We start from the raw sequence: 26,711 nt of genomic DNA, 5'->3' as shown, positions 1-26,711 counted from the left end.
TTTTTTTGTCGTTGCTACAATCAAGTCGAGATGTTCCGTTTAATGACGATTTAGCTGCTAATGGATTCCACGTTCGCTCTATTGGGTGAACAATTTGTGAACACATGCTTCTCCCTCCGTTTGGGATTCTCATTCAAACTCAGCTGAAGTTTTCCACCTGAAAAAAAGTGAGATGGAAACGACAGACACAGTTGCAGTTTGGAAAGTAAAAAGTGAGCGTTGTGTTATTTAGACGCAACCAGAATCTTGTCGAGGCAACTCTTTATGATCACTTTATGTGATGTCTGGATACAGCTGTTTTTCCTCTGTGGTGGATTGAGTATTAAGATCCTTAATATGGAGATTAAAAAAAAAAAGTGTTTTTTATGCAGACGACTTTTTCCGTTTGCAGTGCGATGCCAGCAGTGACTACATGTTCCACAAGGCATTGCAACGCCAATGTCTATGTCAATCTGCTGCAATTTCCGCCTGCATGAACTTTGCTCAAATATTCATGGCTTAAATCAAGTCAGCTGAGAACGCTGTTCAATGTTTCCTTGACTCTAAAATCCTCTGCTCTCATTTGTTTGGAAGCCACCTCTCTGTGTCTGGAGCGTTTCTTTTTCTTTCTTTTTTTTGCAGACAAACAATGGCACAAATTCCTCTCACCTTCGCTCCAATGGGAGAATGGACGACTGCTGCGTCGAATCAAAAACATTTCACTGACTGAGGGGAAAGCAAGGACGACTTCCTGTTGGTCTGCGGTTCACACTTCAACACACCGGATATTCAACATTTACGAGACACTAAATGATCAAACGCAGACTCTTTATTTTTCCCCCTAAAAAAATACCTTGGCTTTATAAAAGTTTAACATTCGGAAAAATGAACGGGAGTCGTAGGCGTACTCCTGACCTCAAGTCCTTCAAACTGTTCTCAACTTTTGCCTAAATTTCACCCCGATGAAAGATCTCTCCTGGGTGCTGCGGGCTGTCAACGCCGAGACCAAAAAGGCCCGACTTTATGCTGAACCACATGACTACACACACACACACACACTCACACTCACACACTTATATACGAACAAATGTGTAGTTGAATGTATAGAAAGAAAAGGATGCAAAGAGGGGAAAAATACCACATGAATCAAGACCCAGCCTCTGAATCTAAAGAGGTTGTGGGTTAAAAAAAAAAAAAGGTCGACAGTCTAGTCAAACAAACACAAAAGGATGTGAAGAGCCACATGCAGGGAGGACGAGATAAAAAAAGAGAAGAAGAAGAAGAAGTCGTACTTTCATCCCACACAGGGACGTATAGAAACGAGAGCAGACACATGAAACCACACATGAAAAGAAGCACAGAGACAGAAAGGCTTTAGGTGAGCGAGGGTTCAAGGAGACACACACACACATATACACACACACACAGACACCTGTTTACCCACCCAGACACAAACAGACACACCTGTGCATCCACACACACACACACACACACACACACCTTTGATGGTGCTGATGACCTGGTCCAGGTGTTTAGAGTCGTTGCGGTCGGGTCTACAGCTTGGGCTGATCTCCAGCGAGTAGTCAGGTCCATATTCTGTAAAAAACTGAAGAAACAAAAAACACAACATCAATCATTACCACCTCTTGATTTACTGGTTTTTAAATATTTCTTATTTTCCCCCCTCGTACTTTCATCCCTCACATCTGCACAGAGACACTGCAGACAAACGCCAAAGCACATTTCATCCTTTTTTGTCCTTTTTTTTTTGTGAAGAATGCGGCTGCTCTTCCTGGAACATTTGCACTATGAAGAGTTGGATTGTGAATCTGAGTGGTGATGAATATTTACACTGGCTTTCAGACTTGAAATTAATTCACAACAGTGGGAAACATCAAAGGCTCTCAGACTTTTCTCCTAAACGAAGACATATCTCCTTGTCATTCTTTTAGGCTCATTTTATAGATCAGAGTAATCCAGCGCACACTACTCTGATCTCTAAAGGTGTCTGATCATGCTCTAGCTGCGTCCCTGATGAGTATCCCAGCTGTGGACAGGGAAACCCATTGATCCTATTTAAGTAGCTGAAGTGGTAAAGGCAACAGCAAAGATAGAGTCATGGTAGTAGACATAGTAGATGGCACTTTTTGGATTTTGAACTTCATGCTAACTTGTCAACAACATCCAAGCATGGTCCAAGCTGTGATTGGGCGAGAGGCGGGGTTACACCCTGGACTGTTCACCGGTCAATCACAGGACTGACATATAGAGACAGACAACCAGCCACACTCACATTCACACCTACGAGTCACCAATCTCAAAATTCAGCCAACTCTAGAGTATAACTTTCTAGGTATTGGTCATAAACCAAAAAATTGGACAATTGCTATTTTGAAGTTATGATGGCACTGGTAGAAAAGTTCAGGATCCCAATTTCCATTTGTTCATCTTAACGGAATCAGGAATGGCTTTGACAAAGTTTGAGGCAATCCATCAAAAAGTCAAAGAGATGTTCGCCTCAAAACCATAAATACAAACCTCATGGTGGCACAAGAGGCTTTCTCAATGACATCAGGATTTGTTGTGATCACTGGGAATATCCGTACAAACTTTTATGGCAATCTGTCCAATATTTGACAAGATATTCCAGTCTGGACCACAGTGACTAAAAAACACACGTGAGAGCGTTCAGATGGACACATGTTTCATATATTCTCTGAGCTCGTTGTGTTGTGTTGTCTGAGAGTTGCATTAACTCAAACAGATATACGAGACGGTCGAGTCTGGTTCATGTAAAGAAAAGAAAACGAACGTGGAACAAAGAAGAAGAACCACAGATCAGTCAAAATGTCCCTCCTGACAGCCTGGGCCTCACCAACGCGAAATAAAGAGGAGATGATTTCAGCAAATACCAAAGACTCCTGGCATTTCATGCAGAGTCGAAAACCATTTTCCAAGAAACAGAACCAGCCAAAATATCGAGGGGAGAAGAGAAAAGAAAAGAAAAACAGGTGGAAATCCAGTGAATGGGTTCACCCAGAAGTGAAAACCAGAGCTCATCAGTTGAACAAACACATTCCCAGGGAACTTTTCAGGCCATGACTCAGTGCCATGAGAGCAAAACAAACTCTGGAGGCCAGGTCCGACCACAAGTGCGTCAGTTCATTGGTGTGACTGTTGTGAAAGCCTTGGACTACAAGGACTCCTCAGGAGAACAAATAACTGACTGAGGGCTGAAACAAAATCACCTGGATTCCTCCAACCGTACTACACGTGCAAGAGTGCGTCGCTAAAGTTAGACGGCCAAAATTTGCTTCCAATTATCTGTTCTCATATCGGATTCAAATGTTGAGCTTATCTTTGACCTCTGAAATATTTGTTCTTGGAAGGTAGAGTTCATCCATCACCATTCACAACATGCTATAGTGAGTATGGTGTTGTAGTCGAGACCATGCCAAACGACGCCAAGAGATACCCGAGACCATAGTGCTCCAAGACCGGGACCAAGACATTTAGGGATCGAGACTATGGCGGGGTGAGACCGAGTCAAGACTAAGACCATTGAGATCAATGAAAAATCATCATCTTATTTGCAGCAGGCGTCTTTAATTTAGACCCTAACACCGGAAGGTTGCGTCGTAACCAGGGGATAAAAATCAAACTACAAATGACTTAAAGTTATTAGTTGTTTAAGAAAGGGAAATTCTAATCACAGCAATGACTTGAACGTAGCCAATCAGTCTTGATTTAAAAACTGTGGTCCCCCCAGTCTGAGACCGAGTCCAAGACCAAATTAAAATGCTTTCTATTCCGAGACGAGACCTTCAAAAAGTGGACCAATCTGTCTTGACACCAAGACTGATTTCAAGTACGACAACACTAAAGTATGGTATCAGTAGTAAATATGCACAACTACGGTATTCCTATGACATCTGAGCAAATTTAATTTCTGAAGGAAGACCAAACCAATACTACAAAAAGTTCTAAGATGTGAGCAATAATTTAACAATGCCTTCTTCAATCTGCCTGTGGTATTCCTGGTTTATGTTTTAGCATTTTTACAGTCGTCTCAAGTTTGTTGTTTCAGAGTTTTTGTGGATCACAAAGTGTGCATCTATATAACCAGCTTAATTGATTTCACAACGATATCTGTCTGAAAATAGAGCTCACTATAGGTGTTTTCAGGCCAAACGGTTCTTGGAACTTGCGAGTTCCCTGAGAACTTTACACCTTGGTGCCTACTCTGACAGGAGCTAAAAAGGTTCCTCTAAACGGGGTTCCAGGAACTAAAAGAGTTCATAATTGTCCTGATGCTTTTGATGTCTTGTTTGAAACACTTTGAATTGCCTTGTTGTTGAAATGTGCTTTAGAAATAAACTTGCCTTGCCTAATATAGTAGTTCCTGTGGTGCGGAATTAATAGAAAAATTAGGAGGGTCCCCAACAGTTCCTAGAACTATGAAGACGTTCCTGCGGTCTGAAAACGCCTGATTTTCTAAGAACACTTCTTGCCTCAAAAAAAAACAATGCCAGAGAGTTTCAATTTTCCGAGAATAAAAACGGCCGTAATCAGATAATGTTTGGTAAATTTGCTTGATAAAATAATTAAATTTAAGTCCACTTGAAGAGCGCAGACCTCTGCTGAGGCCACGAGTCCAGTTTTTCTATCAGGTCCACAAGCGAGACCACTTTATATGCCTGGGTATATTTCCAAACTATTCAATTTGATCAATATTATTGCTTGTCAGTGAGTCAGATTGGGATTGTTCATAATGTAATGAGTTCTAAACTCTGCTAACAAGTTTCTTAATAAAAAACTAAGCCAAACGTTTCCCGACATCCACTGACCAACACGCAGGTCATAAAACTGGTGAAGCAGCAGATTCATTTTCTGCTGTTTCACAACTTGAATTTCATCTTTTCAGACCTGAAGGTAAATGGAAAAAAAAAAAAAGGTCCATTAGCTTTCCTCAAAATATCCGTTTGAGCAACCAGCAGCCCATAATGATTTCCACAGTAATGTCTGGTAATTTGAAAGACAGGGATCTCTTCTTTTTTTGCGATTGGAACTCTGTCAAGGATTTGATGAGGGCCATTAGAGAAGACTTCAGATGGCTTATTACACAACACACACACACACACACACACACACACAGAGCGGCCTGAACAGATGTACACAAACACACAGCTGAGCCAAAGCGTATTCCAGTCCACTTTTGTGTACTTGAAAGACAAAGACGACTCTGTCTTCGTTTAATAACTCTGTATAAATGTGTGAGTCAGACAGAGGGGAGTGCATGTAAAATGTGGTCAATGCATACAAAAGGTAAAGCCCTTTTTAATGTGTGTTTGTGTGTGTGTCTGTTTGGGGTGTGTGTGTGTCTGTTTCCAATTAGCTCCGATGAGTTTTCAGTGTCTTACCTCCGGTCTCAACAGAGCACAACATGAGAAAAGTTACTTAACACACACCCGCAATGTATTCCCATGAACCCAGTGCTCTGTCTCCTGCTGTCCAGTTTCACAAAAACACACACAAATTGTACACACACACTTGCTGCAAGCTTGTTTGGCTTGGACGACCATGGGGAGAAATGTGAGAGGAAGGGAGGACGAGACACTCCTAAAAGAAACATTTTCCTATAATGCGTCTTTAGTATTCTTTAAACTTCTCAGACTACAAAGACTTCGCAAATGTGATTTTTTATTTAAAAGCTGGAAATTGAGCGTATGAGACTTTAGTGCATGATATGATCCGATGATGCGGGACATCTACGTCACCTATACAAGGTCAGGAGACAGAAAAATACTCTCTGACTGGCTCTAGTGTCCTCAGCAGAGACACACTGGGAGATTAATAGCGGAGGGTCTCGGATCTTCTTTACCACTGAGCTTAACATGGACCCTCTGCCCATCAATCACTCGCTGTTTGTAAAAACATGTTCGCATGGGAAACTCGGGCCATGATGCAAGAAACGCTCTCAATGTCTGCGATTCAAAATGTATTTTCAAAGTGTTGTCTGGCTTATGTAACGTCGTCTATGCAGATATTCATAATGGTCTTGTGATTGCTTGATATTGAATATGGAATGAACCCTCTGCACCTTTAAGAAAAAGCTAAAGACCCAGCTCTTTCATGAATACCTACTAACTTAATGATGATGGTCTCCATATTATTGATGATGATGATGGTTGTGACGATGGTTTTTGTTTGATAACGACGACTTATAAGATGGTTTCTATACTGATTAGAGCTCTCAAGAACTGCCCTCAATGTTGTGCTTTGCCTCTGGTCACTTCCTGTCAGCACCTGTGTGTCCAATCAGACTCAAAGCTGATCGTTTGCTCTTACTGACATTGTTCCCTTTTTTTCTAGATCCTTGCTTGTGTTGTTCTTACTCTCTGATGTACGTCGCTTTGGATAAAAGCGTCTGCTAACTGAATTGTAGAATTAATATTGGTGTCCATGTCTGCGGATTCAAATTGTGCTACGACATGGGAAGCATGGTTGCTGGTGCCAGACGGGCTGGTCTGAGTATTTCAGCAACTGCTAATCTAGACTTGGATTTTCAATGCACAGCCAAGAGTTTACAGATAATGGTCTGAAAAAGTTCTCTGGGTGAAAATGCCTTGTTGATGCCAGAGGTCAGAGGTCAGAGGAGAATGGCCAGACTGGTTTCGAGCTGATGGAACGGCAACAGTAACTCAAATAACCCCTCGTTACAACCGAGTCTCCTGTGTACTAATTGAGCATCGTTTAAAACGCCACAGCCTACCTGAGCATTGTTGCTGACGATCTTCTGATGGCTACTTCCAGCAGGATAACGCGCCATGTTGCAAAGCTCATATATCAAACTGTTTTTTTTTAACATGACAATGAGTTAACTTTACTGAAACGGCCTCCACAGTCACCAGAACTCAATCCAATAGAGTTCCTTTGGGATGCGGTGGAACGGGAGATTTGTCCCATTGGATGTGCAGCCGACAAATCTGCAGTGACTGAGTGATGATGTCATGTCGATATGGACCAAAATCCCCAAATGTTTCCAGCACCTTGTTGAATCAAGGCAGTTCTGAAGGCAAAAGGGGGTCCAACTCGGTACTGACAAGGTGTACCGATGAGTGTATATTGGCAGTAGTAGTAACTGAAGTTTCACTGTAAAAACCAAAATGAGGGTTTAAAGATTCAACCGATTGTTTATAAAAACATGGCGCGCCACTGACTCTCTTTCCTGCCAAGCTGCCGACACCTCTGTCAGCGAAACACTCCGTCACACTGGACCGACAGAAGAGGACGTTGTACTGTACCAACGTTTTTTTTGGTTCAAGAGGAGTTTAGCTGACTTCACCGGAGCTGAGAGTGTCGGAGCGGCCAACAGACAGGATGTCGGGCTGCCCCGCCGTTTCCATTACCTCTCTCTCTCTCTGTTTGATTCACTGTTTTTTGGTTATTTGGAGAGCTGCTTTGTAAAAGTTTAAAACCTGCTCTGCTGTTGCTTCTCACTTGCGTCAGTGTTCAAAGATGCAGCAATAAAAAAAGAGGGTATACTCTACGTCTATATGTCTATATTGATTTAACAAGTACAGATCCATTCATCATTTAGTGTTTGTTTGTGCAAGCATATTGTGGTCTGAACGAGCTGAAAAACAGAACATGTACATCTGAGTGAAAACGCTCGAGTGTGTTATTTCATGCACGAACCCATCTGTGGACAGCAGTGAGTGTGTGTGTGTGTGTGTGTGTTTGTTTTCACAGCCATCAGCAGGATCTCCAGTTATGAAGGATGCTGAGCTGCACAGCGGAGGGCAAAACGTCTCAGAAAACAAATGGACTGTGTCTGCTATCAAGCCGCCGTCTAATAAATGTTTTCAACAAGGAGAGGAAAAAAAGAAAAATGACCCTTTGCCCACATCGCAGTCACATAGCGCACGTACACATCCCGCTCTTTTTTTTTTTGCATGTGGACGCCTTCCAAACCTCCATATCTCTTTATCTTTACATTTTTATGAATGTCATCCAACAAATACTATTATGAAAACTTAGATTTAAAGTTTTTGAATACGGAGCCTTCAATTGTTTTGGGATGATTCTCAACCTGCCCAAAACCCTTACTAGTGCTAACATTTGGTTGCTGGAGCCACATAACGTAAACATCTCCTACTTCCTAACCCTGTTTTGAACTATCTAGCACCCGTCACTTTCAAACTACACTTCAAGCTATCATATAGCAGTGATACTCAACCCGAGGCTCTCGAGCTACATGTGGCTCATTTAGGTCCTACTTGGAGAAAGTAATTATTTAAAAAAGGGAAACATTGTCAGCAGAAATGATTCTTTGAAAGTCATGTCACTGTGTTTCCCTCTCATATTTGCAGAAATATTTTTGGGTCAATATGACTCTTAAGTCTAACGAGGCTGAGTACCACTGATATATTGTATTACGGTATTTAACTGTATTTTCTTATAACAATATGTAAATCTGTATATTGGTAAGGGTTAGTATTTTGTATATTTGGGTTTAGTGTTAGTATTTGTATTTTACTGATCATCAGACAATACAGATCTTATCTTAACTAGTGCTGTCAATCAATTAAAAATTACTCTAATTAATTACAGGCTTTGTTATTTAGCAATAAGTAAGGTCTATTACCTGCTTTTTGTAAAGTGTCTCGAGATAATACTTTTGTATAGTTGACGCTATACAAATAAAAATTGATTGATTGATTGATTATTAGTTAATTGTAATTAATCACATGTATGGATAAAATGAGAAGGATTGTATAACTGGTAGATTTACTGCATAACCACATTTTAATTTCACTCTGTTGTTCACACTATTAGGAGGGAAGTCTTACTTTTATTTCCAACTCTTTTTATAAACATTTCTCAATAAAGTGACAAACAAATGTAAATCACACTGACAAATACGCCATAAGTAAGAGTAAGATTTTTTCTCACAGTCCACTGCACAGCTCCTACATTGCACCGTTTGTGTTTTTTATTTTTATATTTTATATTTTTAAATTATATTTTATATATTGTAATATCTTCTTATACTGTATTATTTAAGTTGTTGCTAGTTCTGCTTTATTTCCTTGTTACAGGTTTTGTCCGTCCCAAAAGTTTAGTTTTTTTCCCCTCATGTATTTGTTTTCACAGCGCGTGAGTCGTTCATGGAAGAAGCTTCTCGTCAGTGATTTATGGAAACGATCAAAAAGAACGTGTGTTGGAACTCTACAAGCTTTCTGAAAGAACGACAGGAGAAGATTTATAATAAATGGGAAAGATCGCACTTCAATAGATGTATTCAAAGGTTGAACACAGCCTACCTCAGCATGTCTCTGAATGTGTGTGTGTGTGTGTCTGTTTCTCTAGGCAGACAGGCAAAGGATGAGAGATGGAGGGTAGACTGTTATTAATCGATCAGAGAGGATGTTGATCTCTCGCATGAATACAAAAATAATCAAAAGCCCATGACATTTTTCGTCCTGTGTTTTTGTTACGTTTACAAGGCTGCTCTAGACGCTTCTTATGATCGGTGATTTATGACATCAGAGGGGAATTAATTAGCGGCAATTTAATAATTTAGTAATTGTTCTGTGATTCATTCATCCAAATGAACGTGTCATTTTTTTAAAGTTTTGACTCTATTTTTGGGAAAAAACAATAAAAAACGGTCAGGGATGATTGGAAAAACCAAAGTGCAAATTTGATCAAAACAAAGCCATTGGGTTCATAAAAACATCTTTCCTAATAGGAACATTAAAAATCAAGATAAGAAGCGATGAATGATGACTCATCCATCATGCAGGATCAAGCCCGTCCGTGAACTTGAAAGAAAAACAGACGCTAAAAAAAACACAAAAGTCCAACACAGTCATGACTCCCTGAAGGAAACCAGACAGGAAACAAACGCTTTCAGCTCATTGTTGGAACATCCTGACTCTCAGTGACAACTTTCACTGCCAGGATTTGATGAAATACTTTGTATTAACTCATATCGATAAGAGATGACTAAAAAAAGGGAATAATCCCCTCCCCCGTCGTCTTGACAAACACACATTCTCACACACTCTACCGATGTGATGTTTCCGGCGATTGATGCCGGTGACTCCGGGAGCCAACACATCCCTGACGGCGGCTAGGGGCAGGACAGGAAGTGGCTGCAGACAGGAAAAAGAGGAAGTAGGAAGTAAAGAGGCGGGACGCTTTTCCCGCTGCCAATCTGAGAGCAGAGACGTCCTCCCTTCCTGTGTGGCTCAAAGACGGACACACGTTTTTTGTGTTTGTCTCACTGGAGAGTTGCTGTCGGTGTTTTGACAAATGTAGATACTTGCTGTTCTACGATGAAATCTACACAACTCTCTTAAAATCTGAAATAATTTCTACTTGTGCAGCCAAAGAGGTGACATCACAGCCTGGTCAAGGACTTCTAAACCTCGGACAATATAAACATGGCAGCATCAAGGGGAAAACGTTGGAAAATATGAAAAAGGCAGCTTCCAACAAGTTCTCCAAACTAACGATAAAAAAATGTTTGTTTCAGGGCGTTGGTGGCGCAGTGGTTAGTGCGCGCGCCCCATGTATGGAGGCTGTGGTCTTCCAAGTGGGCGGCCCAGGTTCGAGTCCAAAAATAAATCTTTAAAAAAAAAAAAAAAAATGTTGTTTATTTTCCTTACTTGAAGTTATGTATGCTAAGTTCTGCTGCGTTCCAGTTGACCTCGGAAGTGGGAAATTCCGAGTTCCCAGTCAGAAGTGTCAACTGGAACGCCTCCCTGAAGTCGTAATTACGACCTCGGAAACTCGGAGGGATAAAAAAAAGTAGCCCGAGTTCAGATCCAATATGGCCGCTACGTGCAACTGTTGAGTTTATTAGCAGCTTAGTCGTCTTTTTGTGTAATTAAATCATCATGCTGATGGTATGGTGCAGGTTCTCTCTGTGGAGGTGTTTTCATGAAACTATCACGTAGTGTGTTGTTATCGTCTGGCGTTAGCTAACGAAACAAAAGGTACTCCTGGAGGCGTCCATGTTGCTTTTTTCCGACTTAGCAACTGGAACGCAGTTAACTCGGGTTGTGACGTCATTGAATGAAGTTTTTTGTTTTGTTTTAATCAATGCTTCGTGAAAGAGGGGCAGACATGATTAGATTAGTCTTCTTTCTGCTCCTTTTCATTCAAAATTTGAGATTTTATGTTTGTTTTTCTTAACTTTATTGTTTGTTTGAATTAAATAAAATTTACAAATCTCCGACTTCCGAGGTAAATGGAACATGGCACTAGGTACATCATTTTTTCTACATGAGGTTACATATTTTATGCTTCATTTGAGGATGGTTTGCTCTCATTAACTGTAGTTCATCAAGACTCAGCTCCGTATACAAAACAATATCACCCACTTAAAATCCACTTACTGTTGGCTAATGACAGCAGAGGAACTTGAGCCTTTTAAAATGAGGGCATCATTTCAATTCTCCCTCATAGGGGTTAAATCAGATCCATAAATCAAAGGTTATCAAAGAACCAGAAGTGAAGGTTTGCCACCAAAAAGTAAACAACCCTACTGCCCTTCACTAGAAATGAAAAACGAGTAGAGATAACATCGAGGTCTGAAAGTAGATCCAACATTGATGTGGTTGTTTTTGGAAATAACAGTAACAGCGCATCGGGCAAATCACAGTGCCAGTTTCCGTTTTGAGAATATTTATAGAGCTAATACAATATGTGTTTAATGGTCAGGCAGTGGAGACAGGAAAGAGCCGAGCTCCTGAAAGAGGACGAAGGCTACGAGCTGGATTCAGAATCATTGTGAGTGGAGGGGTCTGCCTGGTGGGCAGCGGGACAGCCGCAGGAAGTTTGGATCTGTGGTTTGTTTTTTATCGGAGCAGCGCGGCTGGGAGGAACTCAACTGCTGGGAAACGTCCGAAAACAGAATAAGAGAAGAGGAGGGGGATGAGGGGAGGGGGGATAAGTAAGAAAGCCTGACAGTGTAGCACATGGAAACAGTAACTTATTTCTGATTAGGCAATGAAGTCAATGTAGCTCGACAGGATGCTTAAACGGCATTAAAGTCACAATTAACCGGCAATAATGACAGTCTGAATGTTGCTATGCTAACAAGCTAATATTTACACAAGCATAAAAATCGTTTTTTTTTATAGAACAGGAAAAAGTTTTAAGTTTTTTTAATTGTGATTTGTCGCTGAATGTCAATAGTTGATCTAGTTCATCGCATTTCATGTTTTTGAAGAATTTTAAATATGCGTTAGAAGACTTTTGTTTCTATTAGAACTGTAACAGATTTCCATATACCTCCATGGAGTCATGGTAAATGGTAAATAGACTTGAGTTTGTACAGCTCTTTCCTAGGTTTCTGACTACTCACACCTTCACATTCACACACTGACGGCAGAGCAACTGGAGGTTAAGCGTCTTGCCAAAGGACACATCAGTTGTGTGGATGCAGGAGCTGGGGATCGAACCCCCGACCTTCCAGTTGAGAGACGACCGACTCCCCCACTGAGCCACATCCGCCCAAACTGAGCGATTAGAGGCATTAGTTGCTCCACCATGCGATGTGGTATTGGGATGTGAACAGAGCCTTAGGCACAAATATTCATCCACTTATTGTGATTACTTTAATCCTCCTTGACTCCCAAAGATCCGCGAGGTTTACCATACCAGGACAAGGTAAATAACGCGACCACTCGGGTCGGCCGGAGAAATGTTTCTCTAGCTTTTTTCTCTTAAAAAAAAAAGGAGGAAATTCAAAATAAACTTCAGAACCAAAACTAATGTGACTTTTTTGTCCTCTCTCTTTTCCCATAGCATCACAAAGGTTTCACTTTCCAAGATTCCTTTTGCTCCTAGCTGCCCTCACACTGAATTTGAACCTCTTGAAAAGGGACAACATGTGGACACAAACGTTCTTGGAGGGTTTCAAAGTAAAATAGATATTTCCCCGCACTAGGTTATAAAAGCAATCCCAATGGTCGGCCAATCAGTAACACAAACTGATCTTTGACCTGTGGCTATTTTAAGACAGTCCCATGTTGTTACCCTCTGATTCACACGCAGATTGTCTCCGCCGCCGCCACACAATGAGGGGGGTCAAAAAGGATCAGCTAACTGCTACCAGACAATACAAGTCAACGGGGAAGGTTAATGACTTTCGATCCTGCAGCTTGATTCCCCGGTTCAAACAACAAAAGGCGCCTTTACTCGTGTTTTTATAAGATATTGAAAGTTGAACACGTTTGACAAGAAGCAGGGCCATTGTGTTGGGTTATCTGCCGTGTCATATTTTGGGTTCTGGTAATCAGAGGGATATTACAGCACTATTGTACTGGCAGAGTCTGATTGATGTTTGTGTTTCTTAGACTGCTATTCTTAAACATTAAGTCCGAGGGGTTTGTTTGGGCTCAAAAAACTAAAACTTGTTGGATGGATTTCACAAGACAAACAAACTAAGAGACTGTTTTTAGATGTTCCCAAAAAAAAAAAATACTTCTTAAATTTCAGTTTGACGGACGTTTGTCAGTTAAAGGGAAATTCTGGGATCTTTAAAGGCTTTATATGTGATTTTTTTGATCCAGCAGATGTCGCCCTTGAGCACCAGCATGAAACCAAAACAACTTGCGCTGCATTGTTGTGTTAGCATGCTAATGCTAGCGATCTTTATTATGCTCGTATCTTCACACTGCATGTAAATTTACCTGAAATGAGCGTGATCTAGAAACACAGTTAAGCAGTGAGTACAGTATGTTATTCTTCTTTTCTCTAGTCCCTCAATTAAACAACTTTTATACACGAGGGGAGGAGTCAGCCGGCCGGCCGGGCGATGTAAACAAACTGAAGATAGGACTCTGAAAACTCTGAAAACATCACAGACAGTGGGACTCGGGTGTTACACCCATTGTAGACAGTCATGACTCACAGAGTTATTTTCAGAGGATATACTTGATTTATATTATATTTAAGTGTGAAAAATCACAAATAAAGCCTTTAATGTCTGATCATATAGTAAGGTCACTTTATCATCTCATTCAGTGGATATCTTACAGATTGGTCTTTTGACTATAAGAGTAATTTATGGGCCGTGTCTGGTTAAATAAAGGATGTTATGATCACAAGAGGCTCTGCTTTGTTGGGAATTTCCCCAAAATTGTGTTTAAAAATTGGATAACACTCGGCGCCTGTCGGTGGCATAACAAGCAAATAGAGTCACGGTTTAAAATCACCAGAGATTCAATTCCATGGAAACATTTGAAAAGGCCACACAGTGAAAACAAAATCCAGATAATTTCCTTCCACTGTCTTGGGTCATTTTTTTCATAAATCAAAAAAAAAAAATAAGAGCTTCCCTGATTGCGGCTTCATAACGAATAGTTTCCCACTCGAGTAACACTTTGTTTCCTCCACGCTGAAGGCAATTAATCATACAAAGACGAAAAAAAAAGAGTTATAAAACAGGCCTGTACATTATCTAACTCTGATGAATGTGTGCATTCATGTGGTTTTTGTCTACAGTAGAGCAGAGTAGTGGACGCACACACACACACACACACACACACACACACACACACACACACACACACACACACACACAGACACACACACACACACACACACACACACACAGAAAATGGCACAAAGGTAGTTTTTGTTCCGTGTCGCTGGAACTCCAGCTTTGCTTGGTCATCATGGATAAATGCCCCTCTTATCGAGCACAACGGGCACAGACAGGGCCAAGAACACACACACACACACACACACACACACACACACACACACACACACACACACACACACACACACACACACACACACACACACACACACACACACACACACACACACACACACACACACACACACACACACACAAATTATAGTTTAAAGTTGTGCAGTGCTTCAACTTTAGTACCGGATGACCTTGAAAAAAAAGATCGATATGAGCCACCAAATTGGAAAAAGGAAGCCGATAAGAGGTTTGAATTCAAAGTTAGGAAAAAAGCTATTAGTGTGTTTGTTTCTTACGTTTCTGATTTAAGAAGTGTGTGTGTGTGTGTGTGTGTGCGGGCGTGTGTGTCCTCGTCTTCATCATCTGTGGCAGCTGCCCCGCACTGATAGTTGCTTTGTTTTCAGTGAGTGCTGCTTAATGAGGTCAAAGGCTATTTAGGGCCACGGGATGCTGACGAGGAGAAACAAGAGGTACCTTCATCACGCTCAATACACACACACACACACGCGCGCGCACACACACACACGCAAACTAACTCAGAGCTATTCATTACATTTGACCAAGACAAGGTCCAAAAAATCAGCGGAGTAGAGAAAGAGCCTCTTTGTGTTGAGCTCTACAGACAGACGGGTCGAGAGAGAGGATGAGGCTCTATTAGATTTTTTTTTTCCCGTTAGCATAATGACACAAAGAAGACAAAAACACGACGTCCTTTCTTTTTACAAACATTCATTACTTGGGACCTTTTTTCCCTCTCCGTAGGTGCATCTGTTTACGTCCACACTCATGACCTCATTACAGTAAAATGAGCAGCTTAAGTTGCACTTACAGTGTTTACATGATTCACAGTGACCTCAGGTCCACGAGGACCGACCGGCATGTTGACTACAGAAACGTGGACTAAACACCACTATAGAAATAAACAACTACAACAATAAAGAAAGTACATTTAATAATATAGAAAAAATGTGCATTATGTGTGTGTTTGTGTGACAATGTCCAATCAGCCGGACTGAGAGTACCTGGGCTCAATGCTCCCAGTCAACCTGGCCGTTTCCCCCCCTACGGACCAAAGTCAGCAAAGGCTCCGACTATCTGATGGATCTAAAGATTATCTTCACTCCTGAGGTGTGAGGCGTGTTGAGAGTGATTTTAACGTCTCCCCGAGCGGCTCAGAAGACGATCAGGGACCCCCCCCCGATTTGAAATCTTAAAAATGAAACAGTGTTCAATATTTTTGCGATCAGAAATCCTGCGGTGTCGGGAGAACACAGAGGACGGCCGAAACACAGACTCTGTGAAATGTCAGCACTGTCTCTGTGTGGCAGTCTGACTTCGAGAAATTCAGAAGTCCGGTTTTAGTCGGACTGACACAAGAAATCGACTTTTTTTAACTGCATGTAACCGTACTCACTTCAACTGTTTCCTAACTAAAATACACTGCAAAAAAAAACATCACCTTTATGCTAAATAAGAGAGAGAGAGAGAGAGAGAGAGAGAGAGAGAGAGAGAGAGAGAGAGAGAGAGAGAGAGAGAGAGAGAGAGAGAGGACTCTTTAGATGAGGGGGGGGGGGCTGAGAGGATTTGTCATCACCTGTACCCTTCTCCTTCACACACACACACACACACACACACACACACACACACACACACACACACACACACACACACACACACACACACACACACACACACACACACACACACACACACACACACACACACACACACACACACACACACACACACACACACACACACAGTCTGACTCACCTGAAGACAGACCCCTTTATTGAGAAGCGGGCGGCCATCTTTGATTAGACGGAGTGACTCAGCAGACAGTGAACACAAGGGGGGGGTGTGTTTTGTGGTTGTCGTGCGTGTGCATGTGCGTGCGTGCTGGTCGTGATTTTTTTTGTGTGACCGTACGATGAATGAGCGCGTTTGTGTTCATGTAGGCATATGTGTGTGTGCGTGTGTGTGTGTGTGTGTGTGTGTGTGTGTGTGTGTGTGTGTGTGTGTGGTCGTACCTCGTGGTCTGGTATCTCCGAGGACAGAGTCTTTCCCAGCACCACGGCGGTCAGGTAGGTCCAACAGCGAGCCGTGTTAGCCAGGTTGTAGCCCCCTGGTGACAAAGAGGAAGACAGATAATGAGGGTTCAGATCCCAATGAGCCAATCAGAGCCTGAGGACGAGCCTCTGGATTGACAGCTGAACAGTGTGCGGCCCTCTCTCTCTTTTTTCTGCTGTAACCAAGACCCACCCACCAAAGTTTGTCTGAAGGCAGCTCACAACCCCGACAGACAGCTGATGGTGAATTTAACAATATCTGATGGATTGATTCTCACAAATGTGTTGATTCGGGCGTGACTCTTAAAAGATGGAGACGGAAGAAGAGGATGGAACTTGAGGAAAATGAAGAACCGAAGACATAGAGGAGAATATAACAGAGAGAGAGAAAGTATGTGGGACAGAGAGAGAAAGGGCGAGAGAGAGAGAGACAGGAAGAGAGGTGGGATTGTAGTGGAGTAAAATGGCTTCATTGTGTCGTGTAAGTAGAAGCGATCATCTGGCCGAGGACTGACGGGTCTGGAACAGAGCATGGTGTGTGTGTTTACATGTGTGTGTACATCCATATATATGTGTGTGTGTGTGTGTGTGTGTGTGTGTAATTTTGTAAGTGAATCAACTAATTCAAAAAAAGTACAAACACAATAAAGTTCTTGGTACATCATCTATCTCTTCATGGGGGTATTTTTTGGGTACGCACGCACGCACGCACGCACGCACGCACGCACGCACGCACGCACGCACAGAATAATAAACACACACTCATTCAGCGTACCTCCTCCCAGCAGCAGCGTGGGTAGCTGCCAGCCTAAGACGTACTGCAGACACTTGCCCACCCCCACAGGGGTCATGTTGAAGGAGCACATGGGGTCGCCCGCCATGGTGTCGGCGCCCAGCTGCATCACGATCGCCTCCGGGTTGAACTGCGCCCGCACTTCCTGCAACACGCTGCAAAAAAAAACATTTAAAAAAAACACCAGTAAACATTTTGTTTTTCCTGCTCATGTTTGTCAGAACTCTGGAAAAAAAGAGGTCAGGTCGTGTTTGGAGTTGAGTGGTTTATATGTGAAGTTGATTGACAGGTGTCTCAGCCAATCAGGCGCGACTAAGATGACTGCTACTCGTATCACTCTGACTCCGCTCTACTGAAGCGCTTCATCAAAAAATAGATGTTTAATGCCTCAGAAACAAAAAAAGCCTCGAGTTAAAAGGGAGACTATATGTCAACATGATGTCACAGGTTTTCCTTCCTGTGATTGGATGAAACATTAATCTAGAAAAACTGGTCAAACTACAGGATGCATGCTTCAAACTTTTAACACTTCATGCTGAAACAAGTTTGCAAAACCCAAGTTTGAGCTCTCATGATGGAAGGAATCCCGGGGCTGAATAAAACGCTGAGTCAGCATTAGCTTCAAGGCAGATCTCTATGGATGACTTCTGATCTCTGGGTGGGGAAACAAAGACTTTATCCTCAGGGATCCTGGAGAGAAACGTCCCTTCTGAGCTGCGCGGGGGGAGTTCCTGACTCGACACTCTACCTGGTGAAAATCTGGAAGTATCGGTCGTCCTTGATGCCGTCCTCCATCGGGACGTTCACGGCGTACCACCTGCCTTTCCCCAGCCCCGTGTCGCTCAGGTCGCCTGTGCCTAAATAAACACACACAGTGTTATTAAACACTGCAGTGAAACATGTTGATCATGAAACAAAGTGCAGAGACCGACCTGGGAAGAATCCAGGAGAGAACTTGTGCAGAGAGACGGTCATGACTTTGGATGTGAAGCTGAAAGCGTCTTCTACACCTGCGGGGGGGGGGGGGGGGGGGGGGAGACAGTGATGTCATCTATTACTCCAGGTTTGATGACTTTGATGATACTTCCTCAAACAGAATATTGTTATTTTTAACCGTGTGTTATCCTTGTTGCAGACTCTACATTTCAAATTGTGTTTTATATTTCTTTCTTGTTTGTTTGTTTTTGTTTGTTTGTGTACCGTCTCCGTGATGCAGGTCGACGTCCACGTAGAGGACTCGCTCGTACTTCTCCCTCAGTCTGAGGATTCCCAACACGGCATCGTTCACATAACAGAAACCTGACGCCTCATCCCTGAGAGAGAGAGAGAGAAGAGAGAGAGAGAGAGAAGAGAAAGGGTTTTATAGTCTGACCTTTGCCTGTAGCGCCCCCTTCAGGACAACATGATGTAACATCTGCATTAACACTCTGGGTTCAGAACATGCTGACTTACTTCTTGGCATGGTGCCATCCTCCAGCCCAGTTAATCGACACGTCACACTTCTGCTCGTTCAAACACTGGGCTCCTGTGAGTGTGGCGCCCCCTACTGCTGCTGCATAGTCATAGATCCCCTCCACCACCGGGCAGTCGTAACCTGGAGGAAGACAAACAAACAAACTGAGAACTAAAGAAGGAAACAGAAGAATCTATGATGAAGAGGAGGGATGAAGAGGAGTGATGACGAGGAGAGGAGAGATGAAGAGGAGGGATGAAGAGGAGGGATGAAGAGGAGTGATGACGAGGAGACATGAAGAGGAGACATGAAGAGGAGAGATGAAGAGGAGACATGAAGAAGAGACATTAAGAAGAGACATGAAGAGGAGAGATGAAGAGGAGACATGAAGAGGAGAGGAGAGATGAAGAGGAGACATGAAGAGGAGACATGAAGAGGAGAGATGAAGAGGAGACATGAAGAGGAGACATGAAGAGGAGAGATGAAGAGGAGACATGAAGAGGAGAGATGAAGAGGAGACATGAAGAAGAGACATGAAGAAGAGACATTAAGAAGAGACATGAAGAAGAGAGATGAAGAGGAGAGATGAAGAGGAGACATGAAGAGGAGAGATGAAGAAGAGACATGAAGAGGAGAGATGAAGAGGAGGGATGAAGAGGAGACATGAAGAGGAGAGATGAAGAGGAGGGATGAAGAGGAGAGATGAAGAGGAGGGATGAAGAGGAGAGATGAAGAGGAGGGATGAAGAGGAGAGATGAAGAGGAGACATGAAGAGGAGACTTGAAGAGGAGACATGAAGAGGAGAGATGAAGAGGAGAGGAGACATGAAGAGGAGACTTGAAGAGGAGACATGAAGAGGAGAGATGAAGAGGAGAGGAGACATGAAGAGGAGAGATGAAGAGGAGAGGAGAGATGAAGAGGAGACATGAAGAGGAGAGATGAAGAAGAGACATGAAGAGGAGAGATGAAGAGGAGGGATGAAGAGGAGACATGAAGAGGAGAGATGAAGAGGAGGGATGAAGAGGAGAGATGAAGAGGAGGGATGAAGAGGAGAGATGAAGAGGAGGGATGAAGAGGAGAGATGAAGAGGAGACATGAAGAGGAGACTTGAAGAGGAGACATGAAGAGGAGAGATGAAGAGGAGAGGAGACATGAAGAGGAGACTTGAAGAGGAGACATGAAGAGGAGAGATGAAGAGGAGAGGAGACATGAAGAGGAGAGATGAAGAGGAGAGGAGAGATGAAGAGGAGACATGAAGAGGAGACTTGAAGAGGAGAGGAGACATGAAGAGGAGACATGAAGAGGAGAGATGAAGAGGAGAGGAGACATGAAGAGGAGACATGAAGAGGAGAGATGAAGAGGAGAGGAGACATGAAGAGGAGACATGAAGAGGAGACATGAAGAGGAGACATGAAGAGGAGAGATGAAGAGGAGAGGAGACATGAAGAGGAGACATGAAGAGGAGAGATGAAGAGGAGAGGAGACATGAAGAGGAGACTTGAAGAGGAGACATGAAGAGGAGACATGAAGAGGAGAGGAGACATGAAGAGGAGACATGAAGAGGAGAGATGAAGAGAGGAGGAGACATGAAGAGGAGACATGAAGAGGAGACTTGAAGAGGAGACATGGAGAGGAGAGATGAAGAGGAGAGGAGACATGAAGAGGAGACATGAAGAGAAGACATGGAGAGGAGAGATGAAGAGGAGAGGAGACATGAAGAGGAGACATGAAGAGGAGACATGAAGAGGAGACTTGAAGAGGAGACATGAAGAGGAGACATGAAGAGGAGAGGAGACATGAAGAGGAGACATGAAGAGGAGACATGAAGAGGAGACATGAAGAGGAGAGGAGACATGAAGAGGAGACATGAAGAGGAGACATGAAGAGGAGACATGAAGAGGAGACATCTATCCAGGAAAAGGTGGTTATTTTGTGACGAGGAAGGATGAACCAATGGGAGGTGCACAGAACACAAAAGCAGGAAGTAGCAGTGGGATGAGTCGAGGGCGCTCCACAGATAGGGAACGAGACGAGGGAACAAAACACAAAAGGGGGGGGGGGGGGTGGACTTGAGGATAAGTCAGAAACCTCGTGGAAGGGCGGACTTTGAGTGAGTCCATCCAAGAGAAACAAACAAACCGTGGTGGATTTTTTAAGGAGATCCCACCCAGTCCAGACAAGGAGGGGGGGGGGGGGGGTCGACTCGGGGTTAAAACATCTCTCATAGTTTATTCCTTTTTTTTTTTACTAAAGTAAACAAACATCATGAAAAAAGAGAGCAACATGATTTATATTTAAGTTGATTAAAAAACCTCTTCAGAGTGCTCTTAGTGTTTTCTTTAGAGCTACATTGTTGTTGTTTTTTCATTTTGTGATACAGCGCCCTCTGCTGGCGACAATTAAACACTGCATGAAGATATTATTTTTTTAAACTGCAGCTTTTCCCCCGCTGTTTAACCTCCACTTTTCATATTAAAATGAAATGAACAACAAGCGGACATAAAGTCAGATCAAACACTTCTATGCTGAGACTATAATTGTGTCTCTGGAATGTAGGGAACAGACTTAGAAAGGACTGGAAATTAAACTTGATTCTGACAGAGATAGAATTCACAGATACTCATTTATTTGTTCGATGATAAAAAAAGGGGGATTCTTGTCTGTTCTCACCCAGGCCGTAGTCGGACGACTGGGGGTCGTCGTTGTCTCCGTCCTGGCTGATCTTGTGAAGATGCTCCAGGTAAGAGTCTGTGTGGAATTTAGCCATTTCTTCTATGGTGGCCAGTTTTGGTTTAACGGTGCTGGAGAGAAAGGAGGAGGGAGGGGGGGATTGTATACATGAGCAGTCAAATTTAGTACTTCTTTCTGTGACAGTAGATGATAAGTGAGTCTCTGGAGGATTCCTGGTTGATACAAAGGGAGTCTTTTGGGATGAGAGGAACAAAGTGAAACACAGTGAAGTGTTATGAAGTTATGCAAATATGGAATAAATCAAGAGGAGAAATGCTTCTTTGATGTAATAGGAGGGTAAAATATACCACCATGGGGTATGTGCATGTCTTCTTCCAGAGGTGTGTTCCTCTCTTACTGATAAAGGACGACTGACCGCCCTCGTTCTGATTTCACTGTTTCTGAAGTGTAACACATTGACAATCTTTGATATCAATATTCTTCAAATAAGTAGCTTTATTATTTTTAAAGTTAAATACATGAGTGAAAACTTGCCAGAAAGCTAGAATAAAATAGAATAGAATAGAATAGAATAGAGGAATAGAATAGAGGAATAGAATAGAGGAATAGGAATAGAATAGAATAGAATAGAATAGAGGAATAGAATAGAGGAATAGGAATAGAATAGAATAGAGGAATAGGAATAAGAATAGAATAGAATAGAATAGAGGAATAGAATAGAGGAATAGGAATAGAATAGAATAGAATAGAATAGAGGAATAGAATAGAGGAATAGGAATAGAATAGAATAGAGGAATAGGAATAAGAATAGAATAGAACAGAATAGAATAGAATAGAATAGAATAGAGGAATAGAATAGAGGAATAGGAATAGAATAGAATAGAGGAATAGGAATAAGAATAGAATAGAACAGAATAGAATAGAATAGAATAGAATAGAGGAATAGAATAGAGGAATAGAATAGAATAGAATAGAGGAATAGAATAGAATAGAATAGAGGAATAGAATAGAATAGAATAGAGGAATAGAATAGAGGAATAGAATAGAATAGAATAGAATAGAGGAATAGAATAGAATAGAATAGAGGAATAGAATAGAATAGAATAGAGGAATAGGAATATAATAGAATAGAGGAATAGGAATAGGAATAGGAATAGAATAGAATAGAATAGAGGAATAGAATAGAATAGAATAGAGGAATAGGAATAGAATAGAATAGAGGAATAGGAATAGAATAGAATAGAATAGAGGAATAGAATAGAGAAATAGAATAGAGGAATAGGAATAGAGGAATAGAATAGAATAGAATAGAATAGAATAGAATAGAGGAATAGGAATAGAATAGAATAGAGGAATAGGAATAAGAATAGAATAGAACAGAATAGAGGAATAGAATAGAATAGAATAGAATAGAGGAATAGAATAGAGGAATAGAATAGAATAGAATAGAATAGAGGAATAGAATAGAATAGAATAGAGGAATAGAATAGAATAGAATAGAGGAATAGAATAGAATAGAGGAATAGAATAGAATAGAGGAATAGGAATAGAATAGAATAGAGGAATAGAATAGAATAGAATAGAGGAATAGGAATAGAATAGAATAGAATAGAGGAATAGAATAGAGGAATAGAATAGAATAGAATAGAGGAATAGGAATAGAATAGAATAGAATAGAATAGAATAGAGGAATAAGAATAGGAATAGGAATAAGAACAGAATAGAATAGAATTACTTTATTGATCCCAAACTGGGAAATTGTGTCGTTACAGCAGCAGGTTGTCCAAACACACAATATGAGTAAAAAACACAATGTTAGCAAATAAACACAATATAATATTAAATACAAAGTAAATAAGTACTAAAAATATAAAAACTAAGAATGTGAATATATACAACCAGGATTTAACTAAGCATTACTAGTCTAAAATATGAAAGATTAAATGTAAATGTGTAAAAACAGAGTAGTAAATTGAGTAAATGTAAGAACCCCTGACCTCATAGATATTTAATTAAACACTCAAATCAGCAGATAGATGTTTGTACAGTATTTTAATCTGTTTTTCTGTGATATAAACACGTTAAAGTCAAACTAATACCTTTGTTTTGGTTAATAAACTGACATTATCTCACCTCATGTGTTCAAGGAGTCCATAGGCTTCTATCAGTGAGTGCACCATACTTGCCTGGAAATAGGAGTCAATAGATTAAGCACACAGAAGATGCACAAAGAGATGATGATGAAAACTGTGACATTTAAACATTTCAGTTGAACTCACCCGGTTTGGCACTTTGGATAAACTGTCGCAAGTTTCGATGTACTCCGGGCTGTACACGTACGAGACCCTCCGTTTACGGCAGCTGTCATCGTCGCTGTCTGCCCCGCAACTCATTTACAACGGATAGTATGTGAAGAATTTAACAGAAAACGACGCTAAAACAAAAAAGAGGAAAATTCACAGTGAAGACAAGAAGCGAGCAGCGTCTGGTGTTACACCGTCAACATTCCCCTGGTGTGTTACACCGTCAACATTCCCCTGCTACAGTCCGTTCAAGGCGGGCTTTCGGTGTTCGGTAAAAGGGACGACAACTTTCCACGAAACGTTAAAGTAAAATAAAAATGCGTGTGCAGGATTTAACTTATTTTATAAACCATAATATCGACATTTTTTTTAAAAACGCGTAAACGAATGCTAACGACGGTCACAATGTTCCTACGCGCGGACGTTCTAAAGTGGAACGCGGGCGGAGCGAGGAGCATGCTGGGATTTGTAGTCCTTTCTTTAAAGTTCACGTTTCATCCATAAACTGTAAAAAAAGAAGCTTCAAACTGACATTCTTTCATAAATACGAAGAACACTTTTAGAATAATACATTACTATTCAATTGATTATTCAGAATACTTTCAATTTGTATATTTGGGAGGTAAAATAAACGTTTTCAAACGCTTTTTTTTTTTTTTTTTACAAAAAAAAGCTGAATTCAGTATAACTTTAATATTTACAGTCTATGATGATATCGTCTTCTTAATGTCTTTTCTTACTGGTTTTACTATTTTTATCTTCTTATTGTCCTTTTATTTATGCTCTTATCTTAACTCCTCTTATGTTTTAACTTGGTAATTTCTTATCTTACTTTGTCTATTTCGTTTTATATTTATATTTACTTTTTATTTTTATTAATATTATAGTTTTTTGTTTTTTTTTATCCTTTAACCACTTGTTTCTATTTCTTTTACTGCTCTTACCTTCTTATTGCTGTTATCTCTTTATTTGCTTTTATCTCTTTTAGTTTCTTACATCTTTTTAAATCTTAGGTCCTCTTGGTCTCAGCTCGTGTTGTTGGGTTCTTGTGATGGTTCTTATGATGGTTCTTGTGATGGTTCTTATGATGGTTCTTATGATGGTTCTTATGATGGTTCTTGTGATGGTCGGGTTATATATGTCTGTTGGGTATCGTGCACTATGGGTTCTTTTCTGTTGAATTGTATTTAATTATTTTGAGTATTTTGCATTTGTTATGTTCTTGCTGTTGTTTCTGTTCTTCTGTGTTTGGTTTAGTTTGTTCTTGTTTTTGCTGTTTGTCAAAGCACTTTGTAAACCTGTGTTTTTAAAAGGTGCTATATAAATAAAGTTATTATTATTATTGTCATTATTATTATTATTATTATATAACTACAAGAGAGAAAACTACATAATATCATAAGTGTAAGAGGCACCAGAACAAGTAGAGTTGTTGAGTAAAGGTCATGTTATACATGGTTGTCGCTAGAGGTCGCCAAACACCGGTTACTTTTACTACCCACGTCCCAATTTTGTATGTATGTTAAATGTATCACTGACGGCATTCAATGCTTAACAACCCCACTGAATAAAATACTGATTGAACCGTAACAATGCTTTTAAAAGTCTTAGTTCCGGGTGATGTTTCCTTGTTTTTGTCTCATTTTGCTTCCTGGTTGAATTTTCTGTCATCTGTTCTGTATTTGCAAAGCAATTACAGGTGTGTTCTACTTTTCTATTAAAAATAACAATTCATAGCTTTCATCCCGAACAGGTCAACTTAAACCACAATGCTCTTTCATACTCTGCAAACTCCTATTTTAACACTAGTGTCAAGTTATACAACGAATTACAGCACTTCCGGTAGAATAATCAGAATAAAGTACATTTAAAAAATAAACCAAATCTATGACTTGTGACTTTTTTATTAAGTGTGTCTGAGTCCAAGAGAGTTTGTAGTTTTTTCATATGGCATTGAAAAATAGCCCATAGTACAGTCTCTTACAGATTCCCGCAAAAATACATATTTTTGCTTAACTGGAAAGAAATTAGAGGGATTGAAAGCATAACTATTTGTATCACAGTATAATCTCTTTACCCTCTATATAATCTGCAATACTGTTTAATTACTTAATTCTAAACTTTCAAAATATTTGAACCATTGTATGTCAAAAGTGTTTTTAAGGACTTGTTTTTCTTTTTATTAAATTCCCGTAAAGAATACATTGTTTAGGAAATCTTGATATATTGTTTATTAAGTGTATCTTAATGTTTATTATCTTATCAATTGCAAGGCTGACTAATTCTTGAATGTGTGTTTATTTTATAGAATCTGCCTCAAATGTAGCCTACATATTTTTCTCATAATCCCTATTTTATTATTTTTTCGATTATTATATTTTATTTTATGTCCTTAATATTGAATACTTACAACTTCATAATATTTGTAGCCCACAACTGGAGTTACAATAAAGTCTTGACTCTTAAATCTTATAATTTTGCCTTTTTTTGGAACCCTGTTTCTTAAACAATGTTTTAGTGTGATTGTATGTTAACTTAAAATATATTAAATGAAGCTGCATGTTAAGTGTTAATTTTTCCACATGACTCCCTTTAAAGTCCACTAAATGAATGACTTACGACGCTTTTACTTTGAAGGCCACTTCTCTTCGCCCCAGTCATTTCCGGTTCTCCCTGCGCTGCCTTA

The 26,711-nt window shown here is 40.7% G+C and overlaps 1 protein-coding gene across 1 annotated transcript in view; it reads right to left on the bottom strand.

Annotated features, from left to right (window-relative positions):
- Window positions 1-24,242, bottom strand: part of hdac8 (histone deacetylase 8) — a 30,558-nt gene extending 6,316 nt beyond the window's left edge. The window contains exons 1-10 of the mRNA XM_061031746.1: window positions 24,002-24,242; window positions 23,856-23,908; window positions 21,702-21,832; window positions 19,031-19,172; window positions 18,779-18,891; window positions 18,511-18,588; window positions 18,327-18,435; window positions 17,561-17,733; window positions 16,747-16,841; window positions 1,480-1,585 (exon numbers count right to left, since the gene is read on the bottom strand). Coding sequence (XP_060887729.1) covers window positions 1,480-1,585; window positions 16,747-16,841; window positions 17,561-17,733; window positions 18,327-18,435; window positions 18,511-18,588; window positions 18,779-18,891; window positions 19,031-19,172; window positions 21,702-21,832; window positions 23,856-23,908; window positions 24,002-24,115 — 1,114 coding nt within the window. The 5' untranslated portion in view covers window positions 24,116-24,242. The remainder of the gene's footprint in view (window positions 1-1,479; window positions 1,586-16,746; window positions 16,842-17,560; window positions 17,734-18,326; window positions 18,436-18,510; window positions 18,589-18,778; window positions 18,892-19,030; window positions 19,173-21,701; window positions 21,833-23,855; window positions 23,909-24,001) is intronic.
- Window positions 24,243-26,711: the final 2,469 nt, after the last annotated feature.

Source organism: Labrus mixtus, chromosome 23 (assembly GCF_963584025.1).
Source record: "Labrus mixtus chromosome 23, fLabMix1.1, whole genome shotgun sequence".
Taxonomy (NCBI): Eukaryota; Metazoa; Chordata; class Actinopteri; order Labriformes; family Labridae; genus Labrus; species Labrus mixtus.
This window is presented reverse-complemented; position numbering and strand designations above follow the sequence as displayed.